The sequence below is a fragment of the Fundulus heteroclitus genome, unplaced genomic scaffold (assembly GCF_011125445.2).
Source record: "Fundulus heteroclitus isolate FHET01 unplaced genomic scaffold, MU-UCD_Fhet_4.1 scaffold_49, whole genome shotgun sequence".
Lineage (NCBI taxonomy): Eukaryota > Metazoa > Chordata > Actinopteri > Cyprinodontiformes > Fundulidae > Fundulus > Fundulus heteroclitus.
Genome location: NW_023396912.1, coordinates 1,473,437 through 1,495,940, shown reverse-complemented (window position 1 = coordinate 1,495,940; position 22,504 = coordinate 1,473,437). Strand labels below are relative to the sequence as shown.

Below are 22,504 nucleotides of genomic sequence, written 5' to 3'. Positions count from 1 at the left end.
TGACATTATCATGAACAATACAGAAAACACTTACTCACCTCTTTAACTTTGTCTAGAGTATTTATGAAGATATTCTTCTGTGACTTTTTCCATATCTTCTAAAATGTTTATTAATGAAAGCATTTTCTGTAAACAATATAAAGATCCCTCTGCACTATAGGCTCTGTACAGTTTTTCTAACAACAATTACTCAGTTAAAATTTTTCTAACATTTATTTATCCTCAAAAAAATTACGTTACTAGAGTTGCCCCTTTAACCTGTCGGGATCTGAAACTAATTTATGTCCCCAAATGGGATGATAAAGTTAATATTATCTATTCGTTAATTCTTTCACTGTCAAGATGGTGGATCAGCCAATCAGCTCTCTCTGTTCAGGTGGTGGATCAGCCAATCAGCTCTCCTCCTCACTACCCCAAATATTCTTCTCTCTCTCTCTAAGCCTAAGATGTTTTGTTGTTTTTGTATCTTATTCGACGTAAAACTCTAAGAACAATTTCATAATTCAGTAAATTCTAAGATTCTTTTTAAATTACCACACTAAGAGCTACTTTTAGTCTCAGGATTCTTTGTGAATGCTCGGATCTTAAATGTTGGTTTATGAACCTGGTAGAGCAAAGTCCAGACAGCAAACACATCAGTTCTGGAGGTTCTGTTGGTTTATTTCCGCTGGTGGTGGAGAAGCCGGAGCAGAACCTTCCCAGACAGAAACAGAACCAGCCAATCAGGTTCAGCAAAAGGTCTAAAGTTTTTCAGATTCCCTCTATATGGAGCACAACTGAATGATGTCAATGTAAAAAGGAAGCACTGAAAAGCGTGATATGTTCCCCTAAGCAGCTTGGACCTTAGCTTCCCTGGCCTGTTCTCTGGAGAACCCTCCTCCTAAAGTCAACGTGATTTTATTATGACTTTACAGACTTTCTAACAGGAAGAGCTTTAAGTCAGTGAGCTGCTAGATGCTGTCACCGTGAAACATAATGGAGGAAGCAAATCTTCAGATCTCACTGAACATTTTTCTAGATGGCCTTTTACATCATCAGAGAGCAGTTATGAGGCTTCCTCTCAATATTAATTCAGGCTCACATCTAATAACCGTCCCAATCCTCATGTTCTTCTAACATCCCTACAGTTGTTGAACCCACATAGTTCTGCTGACGGTGAACCTTTACCTGGGCTCTGTGAGCCACTTCCTGTTGTTGTTCAGGAAAAGATGGCCGCCATCAGGTCATTTCAATCTACCCTGGTCTAGGATTCCTCTACCATACACACATGTCCGGTTGTGTTTGAGAACTTTGGACCGTTTTCCTTCAGGGAAATAGTTCAGAAACTTCCTTTGTTCTTCTGTCTCAGCTCCAGCTTTGAAATTAACTGAATTAATATGACACTATTCCAGTCATCCAGTATAACCCTTAGTCATCATGATCACTGAAAGCACTCCACACTGTAGCCACATTCACCCATTCACTAACACTCACACATTCATTCACCAATCAGTAGGCTAGTTGGGGTTAATTGCCTTGCCCAGGGGCACATCGACATGTGACAGTAGGAAGCTGGAATCAAACCCATAACCAGTGCAAGGTGACTACTCCACCCACTGAGCCACAGTTAGTCAGTGGGTAGATTAGTCATTTAAGGAGGACTTCCTGCTTTCAGGCCTGCGGTGATTAACCGCTGGTCAAGAACTTTTTACATTCTCTGTTCTTTCTTACTTTAAACTATTTTCAAAATCAGAGGTTTTAGAAAAACACCTTGGTGTGGTGGTGCTTGTTTTCCTGTCAGGTGACATATGGATCCGTCCCTCTTGACCTATCAGGGGTCAGTCCACCAGTTGGAGCAGTAATGTCCCCCACCTCCACCACCTGCGCCTGTGTGAGGTCATGGTGGGGCTGGGTTGGTGGTTTGGGGTCCTACGTCTCACCCTGTGCCTCTTTGGCCCAGGGTTGCTGCTCCAATGCTTCACTGATGGACCACATCTGGTGAGCCGAGTCCTCCTGACCTTTACTGCTGTTGGATCCTTTCTACCGTTCTCACCACTCTAAAAAGAATGCACCTCCAGGTGACAAACAGACTTGGTCAACACAAACTCTTTCTACACATACCCCCCACCCCCACACACTAACACACTGCAGGCAGCCTGCAGGCTTTGCTGCTGGATCAGTCTTGATTTCATGACGTCTGGACTGGAGGTGCGATCACATCAGCACCATGTTGAAAACCTTACAGTGCCTTCCTGTTTATCACAGAATGCAGCTGAAAGTTTTAACTTTTGATGGATTAGCTCCACAAAACTTATCTGATCCTGTCCCTCCTGTAATCCAGTTTGGACTCAGCTGGCTAATGGATCTCAGAGCTCCCCAGATCAGGACTAAGATCCAGAAGCTTTCCCTGTGGAGGCCCTGCTGCTGGTTGCTGATCAGAACAACTTTCTCTTTCTTAAACCCAGACAAACTGTGTTATCTGAAAGCTAAGCTGCAGGTGAAGACGTGTTCTACACTCCTTCACTGCGTAGGCCTCGTCCCGCTTCTGCTGTGTCAGCAGATGATAGAGAGCTGTTGGAACATGCTGGCAGGCTGTAGTTATTCAGCTCTGAGGTCATCGTGTTTCCTGTTTCACATGGAAGCGTGAAGCTAAACTTGTTGTTTTGGGGGCTGAGGGGGGGGGGGGGTTCTGGTGCAGGTCCCATTGTGACTTTTCAGTTTTACCATGAAGAACCAGGTTCCTGCATCTGTGGAGCAGCTTTACTCCACAACTAGAATATCTGGAGGTGCTATCCTGACTGATGATGGTCTTTTTTCAATCAGGGTAGCATCTGGCAAAGTAGAATGACAGCACTGATGAAATATGACCCTATAACTTCCTGCTTTTTGCATTATTTGTGGGGGTGAAAGGTGGAGCCTCTATGTGTCCACGAGTAGAGCAGATGTGAGAGGACAGAGTCTGTGTTCATTTATCACAATGCAGAGATGGGTAGAAACCTCAAGGTACCCAACCTGTACAGCAGGAGTCGGGAACCTTTTTGACTCAGAGAGCCATTAAAGCAAAATATCTGGAAATTTATTTCAGTGAGAGCCAATAGGGTAGTTCACGCGTGACGTCCGCGCTACTTCTGGGTCCCGCTTGTATGCAAAAAACGGGACTGTTTTGTCATTCTATCATTACAAAACGGGTGAATTAAATCCCTGAATTAGCACCTAAATACATCACAGACTTGTTGTCAGAGCATCAACCCTCCAGACCACTCAGGTCTTCTGGCTCCAGCCTGCTCTGCAGAACCAGAACCAGAACCAGACATGGAGAAGCAGCATTTAGTTCCTATGCTCCACTGATCTGGAACAAACTTCCAGAAAACTTTAAAAATGCTGAAAGCCTGAGTTCCTTTAAATCAAGATTAAAAACCTGTTAGTTTAGCGTTGCTTTTAAACGTTAATGTTTTAGCTTATAGTCCAACTTGTCTGATATCTGACCTGCTGCTGCTATTTCACTGCAGTGTTCCTCTGTAATGTTTTCTTTCTTTTCTGCTGGTCCTGTTCAGCACTTTGAATCGTCTTGTTACTGAAATGTGCTACAAATAAACCTGCCTTGCCTTGGTTTCTGGTTTTGGTTAGCTTTGTGTTTTCTCTCTGTGAATAAAAACTAAAAGTGATGATTTAACACCAAAGTACACGTCCTGCAGGTGTCTCACCTGACCAGTTAGTTACTGAGTTACTGAGTGAGTCTACTCTTTGCACAGAGCACGCTGACACAAAGCTGCACATGGAGGCTGTAGTAGGACTGAAATACTGGAACAGGATGCAAAAACTAACAATAACAATAGTTGTTATAATAATGTTAATAGTTGTTTCTCATTTTTGTTGTTTACAACATTTTATCCTGCTGAATGTAGATATGGACAAGTGTCAGGTCAGCAGTAATTTTCTGTCTTGTGGAGATTAAAACACGTCTCATAGCTGATATTTACTGTATGCTTTCCTTTGTTTGCAATTTTTGGGGAAATAATAATAGAATTCAGTTCATGAACATATTTATTCCATTCACAGCTCCATTAAAGACAACCAAACTCACACGACTCAGTCAGCTTCTTACTTTTATTATGAGAAAATATTCACCATCAGTTAACACAACAAAAATACATAGAAAACTACATATTCAAAAGTTTTATGGAGCTGGAAACATTCAGATTATTGCTCTATAAAGGACTAAAGTGTTCTGTACCACTATGAGAGGAATGCTAACATACAGTACATGTAGTAAACATCTGTAGGTTGTCCTTTACAGTGAACCCGTCAGCATCTTTATGTTTATAAACGTTAAGAAAATGGAAACAAATTTACAAAAATAAACAAACATTTATAAAAAAATGCATTTTGTACTCATTTCTAGTTAATACTGTGACAGTCTTTGGATCCTTTTTACCAGCAGGGGGCGACATATGTGGCATTAAAATGAGATTTAAAGGAAATGACTTGAATTCTGTAAAAATTGCCCAAATGTTTTTCTCTACAGAAATCCAAGTTATTTAATGCAACATGTGTAATGATCAGTGATCAGTGTTGTAGTGTCTAGTCTCATTAATGCTCTCTTTACCCAGCATTCACCTGGCCTCTCCTTTTTGACCCATCCAGTCCACCGTACGCTCAGGATGAGAACGCGGTAAACCAGAGTGAACAGCGTTCCAGTAAACACAGAGAAAAGAAGGTTAGGCCAGGAAAGCTGCTGTTTTCTTCATAGTACCTCTAAATGTGCTTTAAAGCTGGACTTTCCAAATGCAAACACCACTTTTAATTTGTTCGGTTCAGAGGTGCAGCCGCTACATGTAACATTGATTTTAGGTCAAGCTGCCATTTTAGACCCAACAGTCTTAAATTCTCAGACTTTTAGAGAGCAAAGTCAGACTAACGGTGCGTTTCTTTTGCCTCGGAGGTCAGAACTAACGAGTTGCAGAGTACGTCATCTCTGCCTTGTTGCTTTCCAGTTTTCCTTTTATTGGACAGTAGAAAAAACCTGGAAGCTGGCACTGTTGTTGATGAACAATAATGACATTAACACTGTTCTAGGCGGTATTTTGTGCAAATAAACAGCACATAGCACGCTCTAAAAGCTGCCCTGGTACATGTAGGCCACGGTAGGACTGAAATGCTGAAAGAGGATAGAAAAACTAATAACAATAGTTGTTATTTCGAAGAAGGATGTGACACAAATATGTGTTCTGATCCAGCCTTGTTTCTCACTTTTGTTATTTTAAACAACTTTATCCAGCAGAATGTAGATATGTACAAGTGTCAGGTCAGCTGTTATTTAGTATATTTTGTGGGAAAATCGGGTAAAAATTCAGGTAGTCATAATTTAGTTTAGTTGGACCAACAGCTTCCTCAGTACAAAGAAATGCACTAGGGGTGCATGAGAGACCCATCCAAGATGGCGGCCGCACTGAAACGTCATCTCCAGTAGGCAGCGCCAGTTTATCTATATAATGTCTATGCTAGCTCTATCATCTTAAAACATCTCAAGGCTGGCATTACCACTCAGTCTACTAAAGACTAAAGTTCTTCTCTTCAGACCGAACATTTACAGATTATAACCCTTAGCATGTTTTAGAGTAGCAGAGCAGAACAAAGTGACTTTCTGCAGATGTATCAGATACAGGATGATGGGTTTAATTAAAAATGTAAAATATGATCTTTCGCAGAAAGCAGGTAGATTTTTGATAAACTTCACTCAGTTCATGTAAACCTTTTTCTGTCACAATCAGCTATTCAGAGCCTAATCTAAACAAGCTTTTCTAATGTTATTTTAATCATTAGATGAATTCTCAGGTAGTCCTAAAAAGGAAGAAAAGTATTGAAGTGTAAAACACTGAGTGGCTGTAAGCCCTAAATCAAGAGCAAACATGTCTGTATCTGACACAGCAGGTTAAACTACCCTGCAGGTATGTACATTTAAGGAGGTAGGTGCAGAACAACAAGGGGAATTCTGCCCACGGTCTGTTGGCATGAAAACACCCAGATCACCGACCTGAAAGACTGCAGATGAACAAGTCTATAACTTACTGCTGGTAAAATTCAGTAAGAAATGCTTTCATTTCACTGTGACTTTATTTGCACCTGAAGATTTTAGTTTTTTTACAGAGACCTATGGTTGTTGTCCAGCACACTGCACTGAACTGTAAGAAAAAAAACTACTGAGCATCTTTGAGCTGACAATAACTTTAAATGGCTTAAAGACGGTCCATAGATACCAGACTAATATATTCTCTCATGGATAAACTATAGATTCTAGAGCACTCTCACAAGCACCTACAGCTGCATACATTCATGTATTTATAGATTCACTTCCATGTAGAAAACTCCTGTTATTATCTTCAGCTGTCACTAAATACGTTGCATTAACTAATACTGTATATTCTTCAGTGATGGTATCAAGGTGTTGCTTGTTTGTACCTGTAATACTTCATTACCTGGTTCTGCTGTTCTTATATCTCTCTTTACAGCTGTAGAAGGAGACTCAGAGGGTGTTATATCGCTCTCCCCCTTTCCTCTCCTCTTTCACCTTTTCTCCCTTTTGGCATTTTGTCTCATCTTTGTCTCTCCTTTTTTCCTCTTCTGTCTTCCTGTTTCTATGTCTATTAAACATGAAATAGTCTCAGCATAAACTCTAATAAAGCTTCTTGTATATATAAATCAAGTGGAGCACTATGAGCACTATGGTTTAAGCACTAAGGCTCCACTTGTTAAGATAAAATCTGTTGGGCTCTTTTTGGCATTGAGACAATTCTTAATGCTACACTGCCAGACCAGACCAAAGCTGCTGAGCAATGGGAACCAACAATATTGAGACCACATCAAAGCGAGACTAAGTAAGGTTAGAAGAAAGCATTGTTGCTATTACCAACGGTCTTTTATGGAGTGCTAGCTGCTACTCGTGTGTGGATGTGCAGTTGGAACGAGGAGAGTGATGTAACATATTGATAATATGTGATATGCTTTGAAAAAACATCTAAAGCCCCTAAAATCCTGCTTAACCTTCAACCCAAATCTATTTAACAATTTAAATCCTCTCACAAAAGATGACCATTTGGATAAAAAGTGTTCCTGGAGTCCAGAAAATTAATTTGAACTCTTAACCTGATTTACTTCAGGAAATTTTACCATTTGTTTCTTCCTTTAACATCAGGAAAGTCTGACTAAGGCTAATCATGAAAAATTAAACATAGATGATTATTTAGTAGGAGGCAAACCTTTGTCTTCATGAATGATTTAAAAAATCCTAAAACCAAAATCTGACACTCTCTCATCGATGCGTTCGTCTCCTCTCGTCCCTCCACTTCCTCCTCTGGGCCGCCAGGTGGCGACCCTTGAGGGGGTGGTGGTGTCAGGACTCAGCTGGCAGGGCTGTGCAGCTTGCTGCCAGCTCCGTTACCTCTGCTCCTTCACAGGTGTTCGTGGTTGGACGGTGGGCGGAGTGCGCACACCTGCAGCTCATTCGGCAGCATCTGAGCGTTCTATAAGAACTGCGTCCGAACAGCGAGAGGACACCAGAGTGTTTTCGTTGCGGTATGCGTGACAGCCTCGACCTCTAGCCTACCCTTGTTCCCAAGAGACTAATCCTTCGTTTGCTCTCTCTCTCAAGGTTTCCCTGTGTCTACGTGAACCCTGTATGACTCTAGAGTTCCTCGACTCGATCAGACGTACCTCTGCTCTGGACGCGAGTCACACCAACTCTCTCTCCGGTTCCTCTCGCTGCTCTGGATCCCTGGACGCCCTCGGTGCTGCTCGGACCCCCTCGCCCCGCTCTCCGTCGACCCGAACGCCTGCTCAAGACAATCCAGCTGAGTCCTCCTTACCGTCTCTCCCGCTCGGTTATCCAATCCTCGTGGTAAGCTTACGTTCATAACCTTATCTCCCATTTCTTACCCTCTCCTAATCACATACCCCTTACCTCCTAGACTGGTCCGGTCCCTTGGTCCCGGGATAGTTCGAGCCGTCATCGTTTCCCGCCCCGCAGACTAGCGCTGCGCTCCGTGTGCTCCCGTGTAAATAATAAACCCTTGAATTCTGACCTGTGTTTCCGAGTGTGTTTTCTGCATGTGGGCCCGACATCTCAAGGCAAACATGACAAAATGGGAATATTGAACTGTGTAATAATATTAAGTGAGCCACTTGTGGCTCTGGAACTGCAGGTTTCATAGTCCTGATCTAGCAGTTGAAAACTTTGTCCCCCTGCTCAATACGGCTAAAGCTAAACGTGAAACATCTTAAGTTTTAAATTCTTTTTAGAGTAAAACTGTATAGGCAAAAAATAGTATTGGTCAAAATGACCAATCAGTTATGGTTTCTTTGCCATTGCAAATAATTATGAGTAGTGTATTTAATATCATATCTTTAGTACAGGGGCCATAACAGGGGCCAGGACCATTTCTACAGGGGCAGGGGCCCCTGTTGGCCCCTGTCTAGAACCGCCCATGCTAGGTCACACTGCATTATGATAGCTTTGATTGGTTAATAGCACAAGAAATAAAAGACAATAACAAAAAAGTGACCCAAATGTGCTCCTAGTGATCAAAGGAGAAGTTAACCAATTAGACTTCATTAAGAAACATGTCAAGATGATGAAACTTAGCAAAATTAAATAACTGTCACACAGCATCACAATGTTTGAATGCATCTTATTTTCATCATCACTATTTTGATCTGCTTGTTATTTTCATACACCATGCTGCTCAGTTTACTGCTTCATATGGTTGTCAGCATTTCACTGGGATTGCCTGCTTGCATAAAGTGGTTGGATTTAGCGAAGCAACCAACAGAAAATGGAGGAAAAAGGTGGAAAATATGTATTTGCAGCGTCTGGGAGGAGAATGGAGGCGTGTTGAAAGGTAAACTGGTCCCTGGATGGCGGCTCAAGTAGGCGGACTGAAACTCGTTGCTGCAGATCGATGCATCTTCTCTGCGTGTCTCTGTGCTTATAGGCACCAGCCTGGAAAGTGAGAAACGCTCGAAGAAGCGATCAAAAGCCTGAGAGGAGATAGATCACAGAGGTAAACTTCTAAATGACTACTTAAGCTGCTTTGACATTATCATGAACAATACAGAAAACACTTACTCACCTCTTTAACTTTGTCTAGAGTATTTATGAAGATATTCTTCTGTGACTTTTTCCATATCTTCTAAAATGATTATTAATTAAAGCATTTTCTGTAAACAATATAAAGATCCCTCTGCACTATAGGCTCTGTACAGTTTTTCTAACAACAATTACTCAGTTAAAATTTTTCTAACATTTATTTATCCTCAAAAAAATTACGTTACTAGAGTTGCCCCTTTAACCTGTCGGGATCTGAAACTAATTTATGTCCCCAAATGGGATGATAAAGTTAATATTATCTATTCGTTAATTCTTCCACTGTCAAGATGGTGGATCAGCCAATCAGCTCTCTCTGTTCAGGTGGTGGATCAGCCAATCAGCTCTCCTCCTCACTACCCCAAATATTCTTCTCTCTCTCTCTAAGCCTAAGATGTTTTGTTGTTTTTGTATCTTATTCGACGTAAAACTCTAAGAACAATTTTATAATTCAGTAAATTCTAAGATTCTTTTTAAATTACTACACTAAGAGCTACTTTTAGTCTCAGGATTCTTTGTGAATGCTCGGATCTTAAATGTTGGTTTATGAACCTGGTAGAGCAAAGTCCAGACAGCAAACACATCAGTTCTGGAGGTTCTGTTGGTTTATTTCCGCTGGTGGTGGAGAAGCTGGAGCAGAACCTTCCCAGACAGAAACAGAACCAGCCAATCAGGTTCAGCAAAAGGTCTAAAGTTTTTCAGATTCCCTCTATGGAGCACAACTGAATGATGTCAATGTAAAAAGGAAGCACCGAAAAGCGTGATATGTTCCCCTAAGCAGCTTGGACCTTAGCTTCCCTGTCCTGTTCTCTGGAGAACCCTCCTCCTAAAGTCAACGTGATTTTATTATGACTTTACAGACTTTCTAACAGGAAGAGCTTTAAGTCAGTGAGCTGCTAGATGCTGTCACCGTGAAACATAATGGAGGAAGCAAATCTTCAGATCTCACTGAACATTTTTCTGAACGGCCTTTTACATCACCAGAGAGCAGTTATGAGGCAACATGTCAATATTAATTCAGGCTCACATCTAATAACTATCCCAATCCTCATGTTCTACTAACATCCCTACAGTTGTTGAACCCACATAGTTCTGCTGACGGTGAACCTTTACCTGGGCTCCGTGAGCCACTTCCTGTTGTTGTTCAGGAAAAGATGGCCGCCATCAGGTCATTTCCATCTACTCTGGTCTAGGATTCCTCTACCATACCCACATGTCAGGTTGTGTTTGAGAACTTTGGACCGTTTTCCTTCAGGGAAATAGTTCAGAAACTTCCTTTATTCTTCTGTCTCAGCTCCAGCTTTGAAATTAACTGAATTAATATGACACTATTCCAGTCATCCAGTATAACCCTTAGTCATCATGATCACTGAAAGCACTCCACACTGTAGCCACATTCACCCACTCACTAACACTCACACATTCATTCACCAATCAGTAGGCTAGTTGGGGTTAAGTGCCTTGCCCAGGGGCACATCGACATGTGACAGTAGGAATCTGGAATCAAACCCACAACCAGTGCAAGGTGACTACTCCACCCACTGAGCCACAGTTAGTCAGTGGGTAGAGTAGTCATTTAAGGAGGACTTCCTGCTTTCAGGCCTGCGGTGATTAACCGCTGGTCAAGAAATTTTTACATCCTCTGTTCTTTCTTACTTCACGGCAATTTTCAAAATCAGAGGTTTTAGAAAAACACCTTGGTGTGGTGGTGCTTGTTTTCCTGTCGGTGGTGTATGGATCCGTCCCTCTTGACCTCTGAGGGGTCAGTCCACCAGTTGGAGCAGTAATGTCCCCCACCTCCACCACCTGCGCCTGTGTGAGGTCATGGTGGGGCTGGGTTGGTGGGTTTGGGGTCCTACGTCTCACCCTGTGCCTCTTTGGCCCGGGGTTGCTGCTCCAATGCTTCACTAATGGACCACATCAGGGGACACCTTTGTCTGTCCGCCTGGGGTTGGTGAGCCGGGTCCTACTGACCTTTACTGCTGTTGGATCCTTTCTACCCGATCCTTTCTACCCGTTCTCACCACTCTAAAAAGAATGCACTTCCAGGTGACAAACAGACTTGGTCAACACAAACTCTTTCTACACATACCCCCCACCCCCACACACTAACACACTGCAGGCAGCCTGCAGGCTTTGCTGCTGGATCAGTCTTGATTTCATGACGTCTGGACTGGAGGTGCGATCACATCAGCACCATGTTGAAAACCTTACAGTGCCTTCCTGTTTATCACAGAATGCAGCTGAAAGTTTTAACTTTTGATGGATTAGCTCCACAAAACTTATCTGATCCTGTCCCTCCTGTAATCCAGTTTGGACTCAGCTGGCTAATGGATCTCAGAGCTCCCCAGATCAGGACTAAGATCCAGAAGCTTTCCCTGTGGAGGCCCTGCTGCTGGTTGCTGATCAGAACAACTTTCTCTTTCTTAAACCCAGACAAACTATGTTATCTGAAAGCTAAGCTGCAGGTGAAGACTTGTTCTACACTCCTTCACTGCGGAGGCCTCGTCCCGTCTCTGCTGTGTCAGCAGATGATAGAGAGCTGTTGGAACATGCTGGCAGGCTGTAGTTATTCAGCTCTGAGGTCATCGTGTTTCCTGTTTCACATGGAAGCGTGAAGCTAAACTTGTTGTTTTGGGGGCTGGGGGGGGGGGGGTTCTGGTGCCGGTCCCATTGTGACTTTTCAGTTTTACCATGAAGAACCAGGTTCCTGCATCTGTGGAGCAGCTTTACTCCACAACTAGAATATCTGGAGGTGCTATCCTGACTGATGATGGTCTTTTTTCAATCAGGGTAGCATCTGGCAAAGTAGAATGACAGCACTGATGAAATATGACCCTATAACTTCCTGCTTTTTGCATTATTTGTGGGGTGAAAGGTGGAGCCTCCATGTGTCCACGAGTAGAGCAGATGTGAGAGGACAGAGTCTGTGTTCATTTATCACAATGCTGAAATCTGAGATCCATGGCTCCCTATATCTCAGAGAATAGACTTTAAAATCCTTCTGTTAGTCTATAAATCCCTGAATTAGCACCTAAATCCATCACAGACTTGTTATCAGAGCATCAACCCTCCAGACCACTCAGGTCTTCTGACTCCAGCCTGCTCTGCAGAACCAGAACCAGAACCAGACATGGAGAAGCAGCATTTAGTTCCTATGCTCCACTGATCTGGAACAAACTCCCAGAAAACTGTAAAAGTGCAGAAAGCCTGAGTTCCTTTAAAACAAGATTAAAAACCTGTTAGTTTAGCGTTGCTTTTAAACGTTAATGTTTTAGCTTATAGTCCAACTTGTCTGATATCTGACCTGCTGCTGCTATTTCACTGCAGTGTTCCTCTGTAATGTTTTCTTTCTTTTCTGCTGGTCCTGTTCAGCACTTTGAATCGTCTTGTTACTGAAATGTGCTACAAATAAACCTGCCTTGCCTTGGTTTCTGGTTTTGGTTTGCTTTGTGTTTTCTCTCTGTGAATAAAAACTAAAAGTGATGATTTAACACCAAAGTACACGTCCTGCAGGTGTCTCACCTGACCAGTTAGTTACTGAGTTACTGAGTGAGTCTACTCTTTGCACAGAGCACGCTGACACAAAGCTGCACATGGAGGCTGTAGTAGGACTGAAATACTGGAACAGGATGCAAAAACTAACAATAACAATAGTTGTTATAATAATGTTAATAGTTGTTTCTCATTTTTGTTGTTTACAACATTTTATCCTGCTGAATGTAGATATGGACAAGTGTCAGGTCAGCAGTAATTGTCTGTCTTGTGGAGATTAAAACACGTCTCATAGCTGATATTTACTGTATGCTTTCCTTTGTTTGCAATTTTTGGGGAAGTAATAGTAGAATTAAGTTCATGAACATATTTATTCCATACACAGCTCCATCAAAGACAACCAAACTCACACGACTCAGTCAGCTTCTTACTTTTATTATGAGAAAATATTCACCATCAGTTAACACAACAAAAATACATAGAAAACCAGATATTCAAAAGCTTAATGGAACTGTAAACTTCAGATTATTGCTCTATAAAGGACTAAAGTGTTCTGTACCACTATGAGAGGAATGCTAACATACAGTACATGTGGTAAACATCAGTAGGTTGTCCTTCACAGTGAACCCGTCACCAGTTTTATGCTTGTAAACGTTAAGATAATGGAAACAAATTTACAAAAATAAACAAACATTTATAAAAAAAAAATACATTTTTGTACTCATTTCTAGTTAATACTGTTACAGCCTTTGGATCCTGTTTACCAGCAGGGGGCGACATATGTGGCATTAAAATGTGATGCCACATATTTCCTTTAAGGAAATGACTTGAATTCTCTGAAAACTGCTGGAATGTTTTTCTCTACAGTTATTTAATGCAACATGTGTAATGATCAGGGATCAGTGTTGTAACATCTAGTCTCATTGATGCTCTCTTTACCCAGCATTCACCTGGGCCTCTCCTTTTTGACCCATCCAGTCCACCGTACACTCAGGATGAGAACGAGGTAAACCTGAGTGAACAGCGTTTCAGTAAACAGAGAAAAGAAGGTTAGGCCAGGAAAGCTGCTGTTTTCTTCATAGTACCTCTAAATGTGCTTTAAAGCTGGACTTTCCAAATGCAAACACCACTTTTAATTTGTTCGGTTCAGAGGTGCAGCTGCTACATGTAACATTGATTTTAGGTCAAGCTGCCATTTTAGACCCAACAGTCTTAAATTCTCTGACTTTTTAAGGGGAAAGTCAGACTAACGGTGCATTTCTTTTGCCTCGGAGGTCAGAACTAACGAGTAACAGAGTACGTCATCTCTGCCTTGTTGCTTTCCAGTTTCCCTTTTATTGGACAGTAGGAAAAAACCTGGAAGCTGGCACTGTTGTTAATGAACAACAATGACATTAACGCTGTTCTAGGCGGTATTTTGTGCAAATAAACAGCTCATAGCGCTCTCAAAGCTGCCCTGCTACATGTAGGCCATGGTAGGACTGAAATGCTGAAATAGGATAGATATTTATATATATATAGTTATTTTGAAGAAGGATGTGACACAAATATGGGTTCTGATTCAGCCTTGTTTCTCACTTTTGTTATTTTAAACAACTTTATCCAGCAGAATGTAGATATGTACAAGTGTCAGGTCAGCTGTTATTTAGTATATTTTGTGGGAAAATCGGGTAAAAATTCAGGTAGTCATAATTTAGTTTAGTTGGACCAACAGCTTCCTCAGTACAAAGAAATGCACCAGGGGTGCATGAGAGACCCATCCAAGATGGCGGCTGTACTGAAACGTCATCTCCAGTAGGCAGCGCCAGTTTATCTATATAATGTCTATGCTAGCTCTATCATCTTAAAACATCTCAAGGCTGCCATTACCACTCAGTTTACTAAAGTTTAAAGTTCTTCTCTTCAGACCTAACATTTACAGATTATAACCCTTAGCATGTTTTAGAGTAGCAGAGCAGAACAAAGTGACTCTCTGCAGATGTATCAGATACAGGATGATGGGTTTAATTAAAAATGTGAAATCTGATTATTGGCAGAAAGCAGGTAGATTTTTGATAAACTTCACTCAGTTCATGTAAACCTTTTTCTGTCACAATCAGCTATTCAGAGTCCAATCTAAACAAGCTTTGTTAATGTTAGTTTAATCATTAGATTTATTTCCAGGTAGTCCTAAAAATGAGGAAAAGCACTGAAGTGTAAAACACTGAGTGGCTCTAAGCCCTAAATCAAGAATAAACATGTCTGTATCTGACACAGAAGGTTAAATTACACAGCAAATATGTACATTTAAGGAGGTAGGTGCAGAACAACAAGGGGAATTCTACCCACGATCTGTTGGTTGGCATGAAAACACCCAGATACGCGACCTGAAAGACTGCAGATGAACAAGTCTTTAACTGATTCCTGGTAAAATTCAGTAAGAAATGCTTTCATTTCACTGTGACTTTATTTGCACCTGAAGATTTTAGTTTTTTTACAGAGACCTATGGTTGTTGTCCAGCACACTGCACTGAACTGTAAGAAAAAAAACTACTGAGCATGTTTGAGCTGACAATAACTTTAAACGGCTTAAAGATGGTCCATAGATACCAGACTAATATATTTTCTCATGGATAAACTATAGATACTGGAGCACTCTCACAAACACCTACAGCTGCATATTCAGGTGCTTACAGATTCACTTCCATGTAGAAAACCCCTGTTATTATTCTCTCCTGTCACTTTCTACATGTCGTATTAATTAATACTGTATATTATTCAGTGATGGTATCAAGGAGTTGGTTGTTTGTACCTGTAATACTTTATCAGCTGGTTCTGCTGTTCTTTTTATCTCTCTTTACAGCTGTAGAAGCAGACTCAGAGGGTGTTATATTGCTCTCTCCCTCATCTCCTCTTTCACCTTTTGTTACTTTTAGCATTTTGTCTCATCTTTGTCTCTCTTTTTTCCTCTTCTGTCTTCCTGTTTCTATGTCTATTGAACATGAAATAGTCTCAGCATAAACTCTAATAAAGCTTCTTGCATATATAAATCAAGTGGAGCACTATGAGCACTATGGTTAAAGCAGGAAGGCTCCACTTGTGAAGATAAAATCTGTTGGGCTCTTTTTGTCATTGAAACAATTCTTAATGCTACACTGCCAGACAGGATGAAAAAAGAAAGCTGCTGAGCAATGGGAACCAACAATACAACAAAACCATCAAAGCAAGATTAAGTAAGGTTAGAAGAAAGCATTGTTGCTATTACCAACGGTATTTTATGGAGCGCTAGCTGCTACTCGTGTGTGGATGTGCAGTTGGAACCAGGAGAGCGATGTAACATGTTGATAATATGTGATATGCTTTGAAAAAACATCTAAAGCCCCTAAAATCCTGCTTAACCTTCAACCTAAATCTATTTCACAATTTAAATCCTCTCACAAAAGATGACCATTTGGATAAAATTGGAACTCTTAACCTGATTTACTTCAAGAGATTTTACCATTTGTTTCTTCCTTTAACATCAGGAAAGTCTGACTAAGGCTAATTATGAAAAAATAAACATAGATGATTATTTAGCAGGAGGCAAACCTTTGTCTTTATGAATGATTTCAAAAATCACAAAACCAAAATCTGACACTCAGATGAAGAATAACTGTCAGCCCAATCAGTAGTCCAGGAGATCCAGCTTCATTTCCTCCATTTCCCAGATCATCTTCTTTGTTTCCCGGGAGAATTCTGCTCCCTGTAGAGGAGAACCAGGTGTGAGAATGAGAGGTCAGCTAGGAGGTGACTGAAGAACATGTGAATCAACTGCAGCCTCAGGTTATCTATGCTGGGATCAGATCACTGGAAACAAGCTTAATGTGGGCCACAGAAGGCAGACTCATCTTTCTTTGGTTCTAAAGGGAGAGATTTTCCTTTAAAATAGCCCAACATGCCTTGCACATTGCTCCAGAGGTCATCAACCTTCTCTAGATCCACAAAACACTTGTTGACAGAGCAGATGGTTCTAATGCCCTCTGTAACTCCACAGTGGTGAAGATCTGCTTCAGTTGTCCATCCTTTAGAATAAAGCCACAGAACATAGTGACCAGATCAGAGATCCATCTAAAAGTTCTCTACCCTCACTCAGCAGCTTCAGTCCAGTTCTGCAGCTCTTGATCCTAACCAACCACAGCTGGACATCAGTATTTATCCAACACCTCACCAAATCTCTCTGAAGTCTGAGATTTTGCTTTTAAATTCACCCAGCAGGTAACGCTGCTGCCTCCAGGCTGAGTTTCTGCCTGTTCAACTATCCTGTTTACAGGACAAAGTAAGACATGGATGGAAACATCTTAGCTTCGTCTCCAGGAAGAATGCTCTATCTCCAGTCATAATATCATATTCTAGAATAAAATATAGATCAAGACTGAAGACGAGACCCTGGAGACTATCAGGAGAATCCTACTCAGGGGGGCTCTGCTCTGCCTTACAGAGAGGGTCTGGAGCCGAGTCATTTTGGTGGGATGAGAGAAGATTACCCTCAGCATTGAGAGTCAGCAGAGGTGGTTCACATGTGATCATGAAGCCTCCTTGGTGCCTCCCTTAGGAGGAGATCCTAGAGTACACCAGAACTCACTGGAGGATCTGCATCCCTTCTGATTAGGGAAGGTTTACTGCCACCAAGAGAACGGGCTGGGTGGGACTCATCCAGACCTGAAACCCCCCCATGGTTCAGCTCTGGATCAGTGAAAGACACGATATGGATGAATAACTTCAGATCAGCTTCATTCTCTACGGTTATAAGATCTTTAGTAAACACAGACACCCGAGATGTTTCAGGCTCACTTCAGCCACCAGGAAGCTGCTGAAGACTATTTTCCACATAATCAGACACAATTGACTTACGTGATTTAACAACGTCCAGGTTGATGATGCAGATTGTGGGACCAGGCTTTATTACTCCAGGCTGAACAACTCTAGACTCATATGTCCCTCTGTCAGCAGCCGTCACGCTCTTCAGAACCAAGGACACGTCTCCATTCTTCATCTCCCTGTCTTGCAGTTCCACCCGGTTCTTAAACTGTTCATGCTGGTTAACCAGGTCAGTCTTTTTATCTCGAAAAAGAAAGACCCTCTCTAACCCCAGATCCTGCCTGGTCCAGTCTATAACTGTGACAGGTTTGCTGTCTGCAGCTCGACATGGCAGAACGATGTTCTCTCCAAGTGTTGCTGTGATGGTTCTCTGGCCTGCAGGACAGGAAACAAGACAGAGCAGAGGTCAGAGGTCAAAGTAGAGTTCAGTAAAAAGTAGTTTATCCAAGTGTAGTACCAGTATACTTATTTAATACGTAAAATGAGGCAGTGTACTTGAAGTTTACTTTTTATAAACAGTATGTCATATACTATATAATAGTATGATGACATATTCTTGATTTATACTGAAACATTTAAACAGAAGTCTTATACAAAGTATATTAATACTAAGACTTATGCTTGTACTTTAGCGTACTTAATTAAATTTACTATCCTACTTTTTGTTAAGGGAGAGCTCAACACCTCCACTCCAGTAACAGAGTTCTGAATTGGTCCAAAACCAGCAAAGGTCAAATCCTGAGAGTAACCAAGCTTGTAGAAATCAAAGAAGCTCCACAACGTTTATCTGAAGCTAAGCTCAGCTGTCCAGCAGCAGCTATGGACAGTGAGGACAGGACAGGGGGACCCAGTGGACTCTCTCTCCTTAAAAACATCACCTTTCTGTCTTCAGTCTTAAATCTTCATGCTGTGATCCAGTTTTAGAGCTTTTTCATTTTCCAAACACTTTTAAAGGCTTGATGTAAAGCCAGGCTTTAACTAGGACATGACTGATCTGAATGTCTCGTGGACTTTGTTTACATGTTTAAATGTGTCTGATGTGGGAGGGAGTGTTGGAAATGAACGGCCACTGTCAGGTGAAACCCTTGTTAGCACTGCTGCCTTGCTTCAAAAGGTCCAGAGTACGAATCCCAGACCTGGGGCCTTTCTGCATGGAGTTTCCATCTGTCTCCCTCTGCATACATGGGTTCTATCTGGGTACTCTGGCTTCCCTTCCCTGCCTAAATCATGACTGTTAGTTTATGTGGGCTCCCTACATTTCTCTTGTACCATGTAACTATGCGTGTTTGTCCTGTGTGTCTTCATGTTGAAGTGGGAACCTTTCCAAGGTGAACACACCCCTCATCCAATGGCTGCTGGAGAAAAACAGCAGCGCACCAGGAGCCTGTATGGACAAGCAGTCCACTGGATGGATATGAGAAGGAATGCATGATGTATTTCTGTGAAGAACCTTCCTGTCTACTGTCAACGCTGCCACACATTATAATTAATGTGGGGAACAAAAAAGCTACCCCCATTACATAACATTAGTGGTTAGTGCATTGAGCTTGTGTCCTGGAGGTTCTGGGTTCAACTCCCACATATTGCCACTCTGGGTCCCTGAGCAAGACCCTTAACTCCAGATTGTTCCCGGGGCACCCCACAGTAAAATGGTAAATGGACTGAACTTATAAACGTGGCTATAGTGAACAGCTCTTTTCCAGTCATGCTGACCACCCAAAGCGCTGTTCACTATAGCCACATTCACCCAGACGCTCTCACTACCGTGCACACAATCATACACCGAGACGCAGCTCGGTAGGCAACTTGGGGTTAAGTGCCTTGCCCAGGGGCACATCAACATGTGGCAAGGGGAAGCTGGAATTGAACCCACAACCTTCTGGTTGCCAGACAACTACTCAACCCATCAAGCCACAGTCGCACGTAGTGGCAGCCACTGCTCCTCATGAGAGATGGGTTAAAAGCAGAGAACAAATTTTGTTGTAATGTATGTTTCAATGACAATAAAGATGTTATTTCGTATTATTATTATTATTATTATTATTATAACTACAAATATGGGGAGTAAGTAATGACACACTTTGGACCGAAGGTGATTTCAGAGAAAGACCTTGTTGGTAACACTAGACCCACGTTAGGGTGTACCTGCTGGAACTTGTTCTCTCTTTATTCTGGATTGCGCTGGAGGTACAGAGAAAATAATATGTTTGGACTTGTTCAGTTCTCAGCTCCCTCAAGCTGTCTTTGCTGGGAAAATCTGATCAGATCAACTGTACTGAATCTTCTTTCATATCAACTAACCCCGACACAGAGGGATATGGGTTTTATTAACATGTGGTCATAGCTTCAGGGCTGATAAAAATGAAAATACTTGTTGCTTTGGAAACTTTGCTGTTAAACTTGGTAAATCTCTGAGAAATTCTACCAAACAAATGTTGTATTTACCTTCAGCAGCAAAAAAAACATTTTACAGAAATGACCGTTGCAGCTTTGTGGTGTCCTCAGTCTCCTTTACCTGCCTGCTTGCTCTTCAGTGTGTTGCTCACCTTACCAGAACCCAGTCTCGTTCTCTCTGACCCTGGACCGTTATCTCTCCACCAACACTAAATCCTAACTCCCTCCCCGCTCTAACAGCTATGCCCAGTAAGTCCTCTCCTGTCATTTTCCTGTTCTTCACAGACTGTTAACTCATCTCTCTCCCCTGTAGACGAAGCGGATTCTGTAAATGCCGACCTCACCTTGGTGGATTTGACTTCTTTACTGAATCTCTTTGTAAATAAACCTCCTTCACTTTAACTGCTCTACATATAGGTTCAGGAAATCTCCTCAAAAAATTACTAACTTTAAACTTGATGACATCAAAACTGGAAGACTAAATTGTCTGTTTTAAATTTTCTCAAGTCAAAATCTTTGTAACTTTTTTTAATGAACTTAATCAATCACTAATCTGGGTGACATTAAATTGGCCTCTGGTAATAAAGTAAAAAAAAAAAAAACTTGGTGTTTTTGACCAAGACATGTCATTTAAATCCCATAAAATGAACAAAAGGGATCATATTTCTCCTATATTAGCTTCCCTTCATCAGCTTCCTGTTAAATAAAGAACAGAATTTGACCTTAGAGGGATCAATTGTAACATTTGTTCAGTTCGATCGTTCTTTGTGAGAATTAAAATATTTTGAATGTTTTGGCGAATAGGTAATGCTCCCACAACACCTATGCCTCCTAGACATTATCATAGCCCCACCATTTTTACAACTGTTAATCCCCCATGCCTTGGCTGCATACAGAGCAGATTTGAAGATGACAGCTCAAAAACCCAAGGAGAAGTATGTTCAAGAGGTGTGAAAAATCAAAAAAAGGCCAAAAAAAAAAAAGACCTTTTGATCCAAAATAGCTGACGTTCTGTTTTAGTGCATTCTTCCAAGAGACTTTGATTCAAGACTTTTCTACCTCTATAATTTACTGTTTGGCCAAACTCACTCTAGGTGGCGCTGTAGAGCAGCTTGTCTATGCCCGGTTTTAGTCACATTAAAACTTGCAATTTCACACAGGGGAACAACTTTTGGTCTCGTTTGAGTTTTCATGCATGTTTAGGCCTCCAAAAGAGAGGTAGAAGAAACATGATACCGTACAATTACAATAGGAAATTCTTCAGAATCATAATCAGAAATACTTTAATAATTCCAGAGGGAAATTGTTGCTAGATTAGCCATTTAAAATCAGACACTTATTAAAAGCTGAAGGGGAAGAATTTACCTCCAGTTAATTTCTAGTGACTAATCTAAAGCTTTGGTTTAGTTGCATTGTTGGTTCTGGGCTTGTTCTGACACGTTCACATTATGTTGAAGCCATGAGATGACATGTTGAGCCTGCTCCCCGGGAGGGTTTCTGGCTTTAATGAATGCTGGGTTAGTAAAAGCTGTTTAAACTTCACAGATTCACCATGCATGCTGAGAATAATTCAGAATTTACAAAAGTGGTTTGGATTAATGTTTTAAAGTGCAACAGTTAAAGTTTTATTTATCAATAATTTTCTCAATAAGAAAAACAAAAAGGTTGCACATGAAACATGTCTTAGGTGGCTGATGTTGTGTTTTAAAAAAAAAAAAAAAACTACATATTTAAAGCTGGTTTTAATTTAATGGAGGTATTGTTTTTTTCAGGATGTTTACATGTTGAAGTATTTGTATAAATGAGCCAAAATTACAACAACACCATTGTGCTGCCTTTCGTTTCCAATAAACACAGATAAAATAGGGTTAACTTGTCAATCAATGTTGTTTTTCTCTAATGCACTACAGTAGGTTTATAAAATGTAGAAATATGGCCTCATTTCAGGCAATTACTTTTATTTTCCTCAGGAGAAACACAGGCAGAACTTTTGTTTCCATTAAACTGTTCAGAATAAAAGGTTTTAAATGTCTGGAGCTGAGGTTTAATTCAGATTATGCTTCCTCCATGTCTTCAGCCCGGTTAATCAGGTCTAACAGACCTGGTGTTGATTCTAGAAGCTGGGTCCATTTAGACAGAACTTTAGCAGCTTTAGCCCTTTAGCGTCTAAAGCTGTAAACGTTTCTGTAAAACTCCACCTTCACCAGTTTCCTTGGAGCCACAACAGATAATAAGATAATAGATTCCATGTTTAGCTGGTACTTACCAGGAATGTCCGACCCAGAAGAACATCCTGATACCAGAACCAGAACCAGCAGCTGCAGCAGCGTTGAAGCAGCCATGTGGAGAGGAGCAGCAGTCGCCTTTATGTGATCAGACGTGTTTCAACAGCTGCAGAAAAACCTGTTAGAGACTTCCTGCTCCTGGAAGTCCAACCTTACAAAATAAGACTGTTTCAGCATTTCTAAGGCAGCTAGATTCACAAACTCTGATTAAAAAACTAGTCAGAACTATATATTCTAGTGTATGTTTATCATGTAGGATCAGGCTAAACATTAAATAACAGGCTTAAACTGGTAGAAAAAAAACACACCCAGACAGGTAAAACAGGAATTTGTTAACGGACATTTTAAACAGTTTAAATTTATTCCGTTTAATGCC

The 22,504-nt window shown here is 41.2% G+C and overlaps 1 protein-coding gene and 1 long non-coding RNA gene across 4 annotated transcripts in view; one reads left to right on the top strand and one right to left on the bottom strand.

The window, feature by feature from the left end:
- Positions 1-22,296, bottom strand: part of LOC110367824 (coxsackievirus and adenovirus receptor homolog) — a 52,677-nt gene extending 30,381 nt beyond the window's left edge. The window contains exons 1-4 of one of the 3 annotated variants that reach the window (XR_004929590.1): positions 22,110-22,292; positions 17,483-17,824; positions 16,068-16,334; positions 4,072-7,122 (exon numbers count right to left, since the gene is read on the bottom strand). Coding sequence is in view for 2 of the 3 variants with exons in the window: in XM_036132347.1 (XP_035988240.1) it covers positions 16,201-16,334; positions 17,483-17,824; positions 22,110-22,185 (552 nt within the window). In the remaining variant the exon portion in view is untranslated. Of the gene's footprint in view, positions 1-4,071; positions 7,123-15,599; positions 16,335-17,482; positions 17,825-22,109 lie in introns of those variants that run through there. The other 2 variants (XM_036132347.1, XM_036132346.1) reach the window with 2 other exon arrangements.
- LOC118560814 lies at positions 7,522-8,056 on the top strand. The gene is made up of 2 exons (XR_004929596.1): positions 7,522-7,873; positions 7,944-8,056. It is a non-coding gene; the product is annotated as an uncharacterized LOC118560814 (long non-coding RNA).
- Positions 22,297-22,504: the final 208 nt, after the last annotated feature.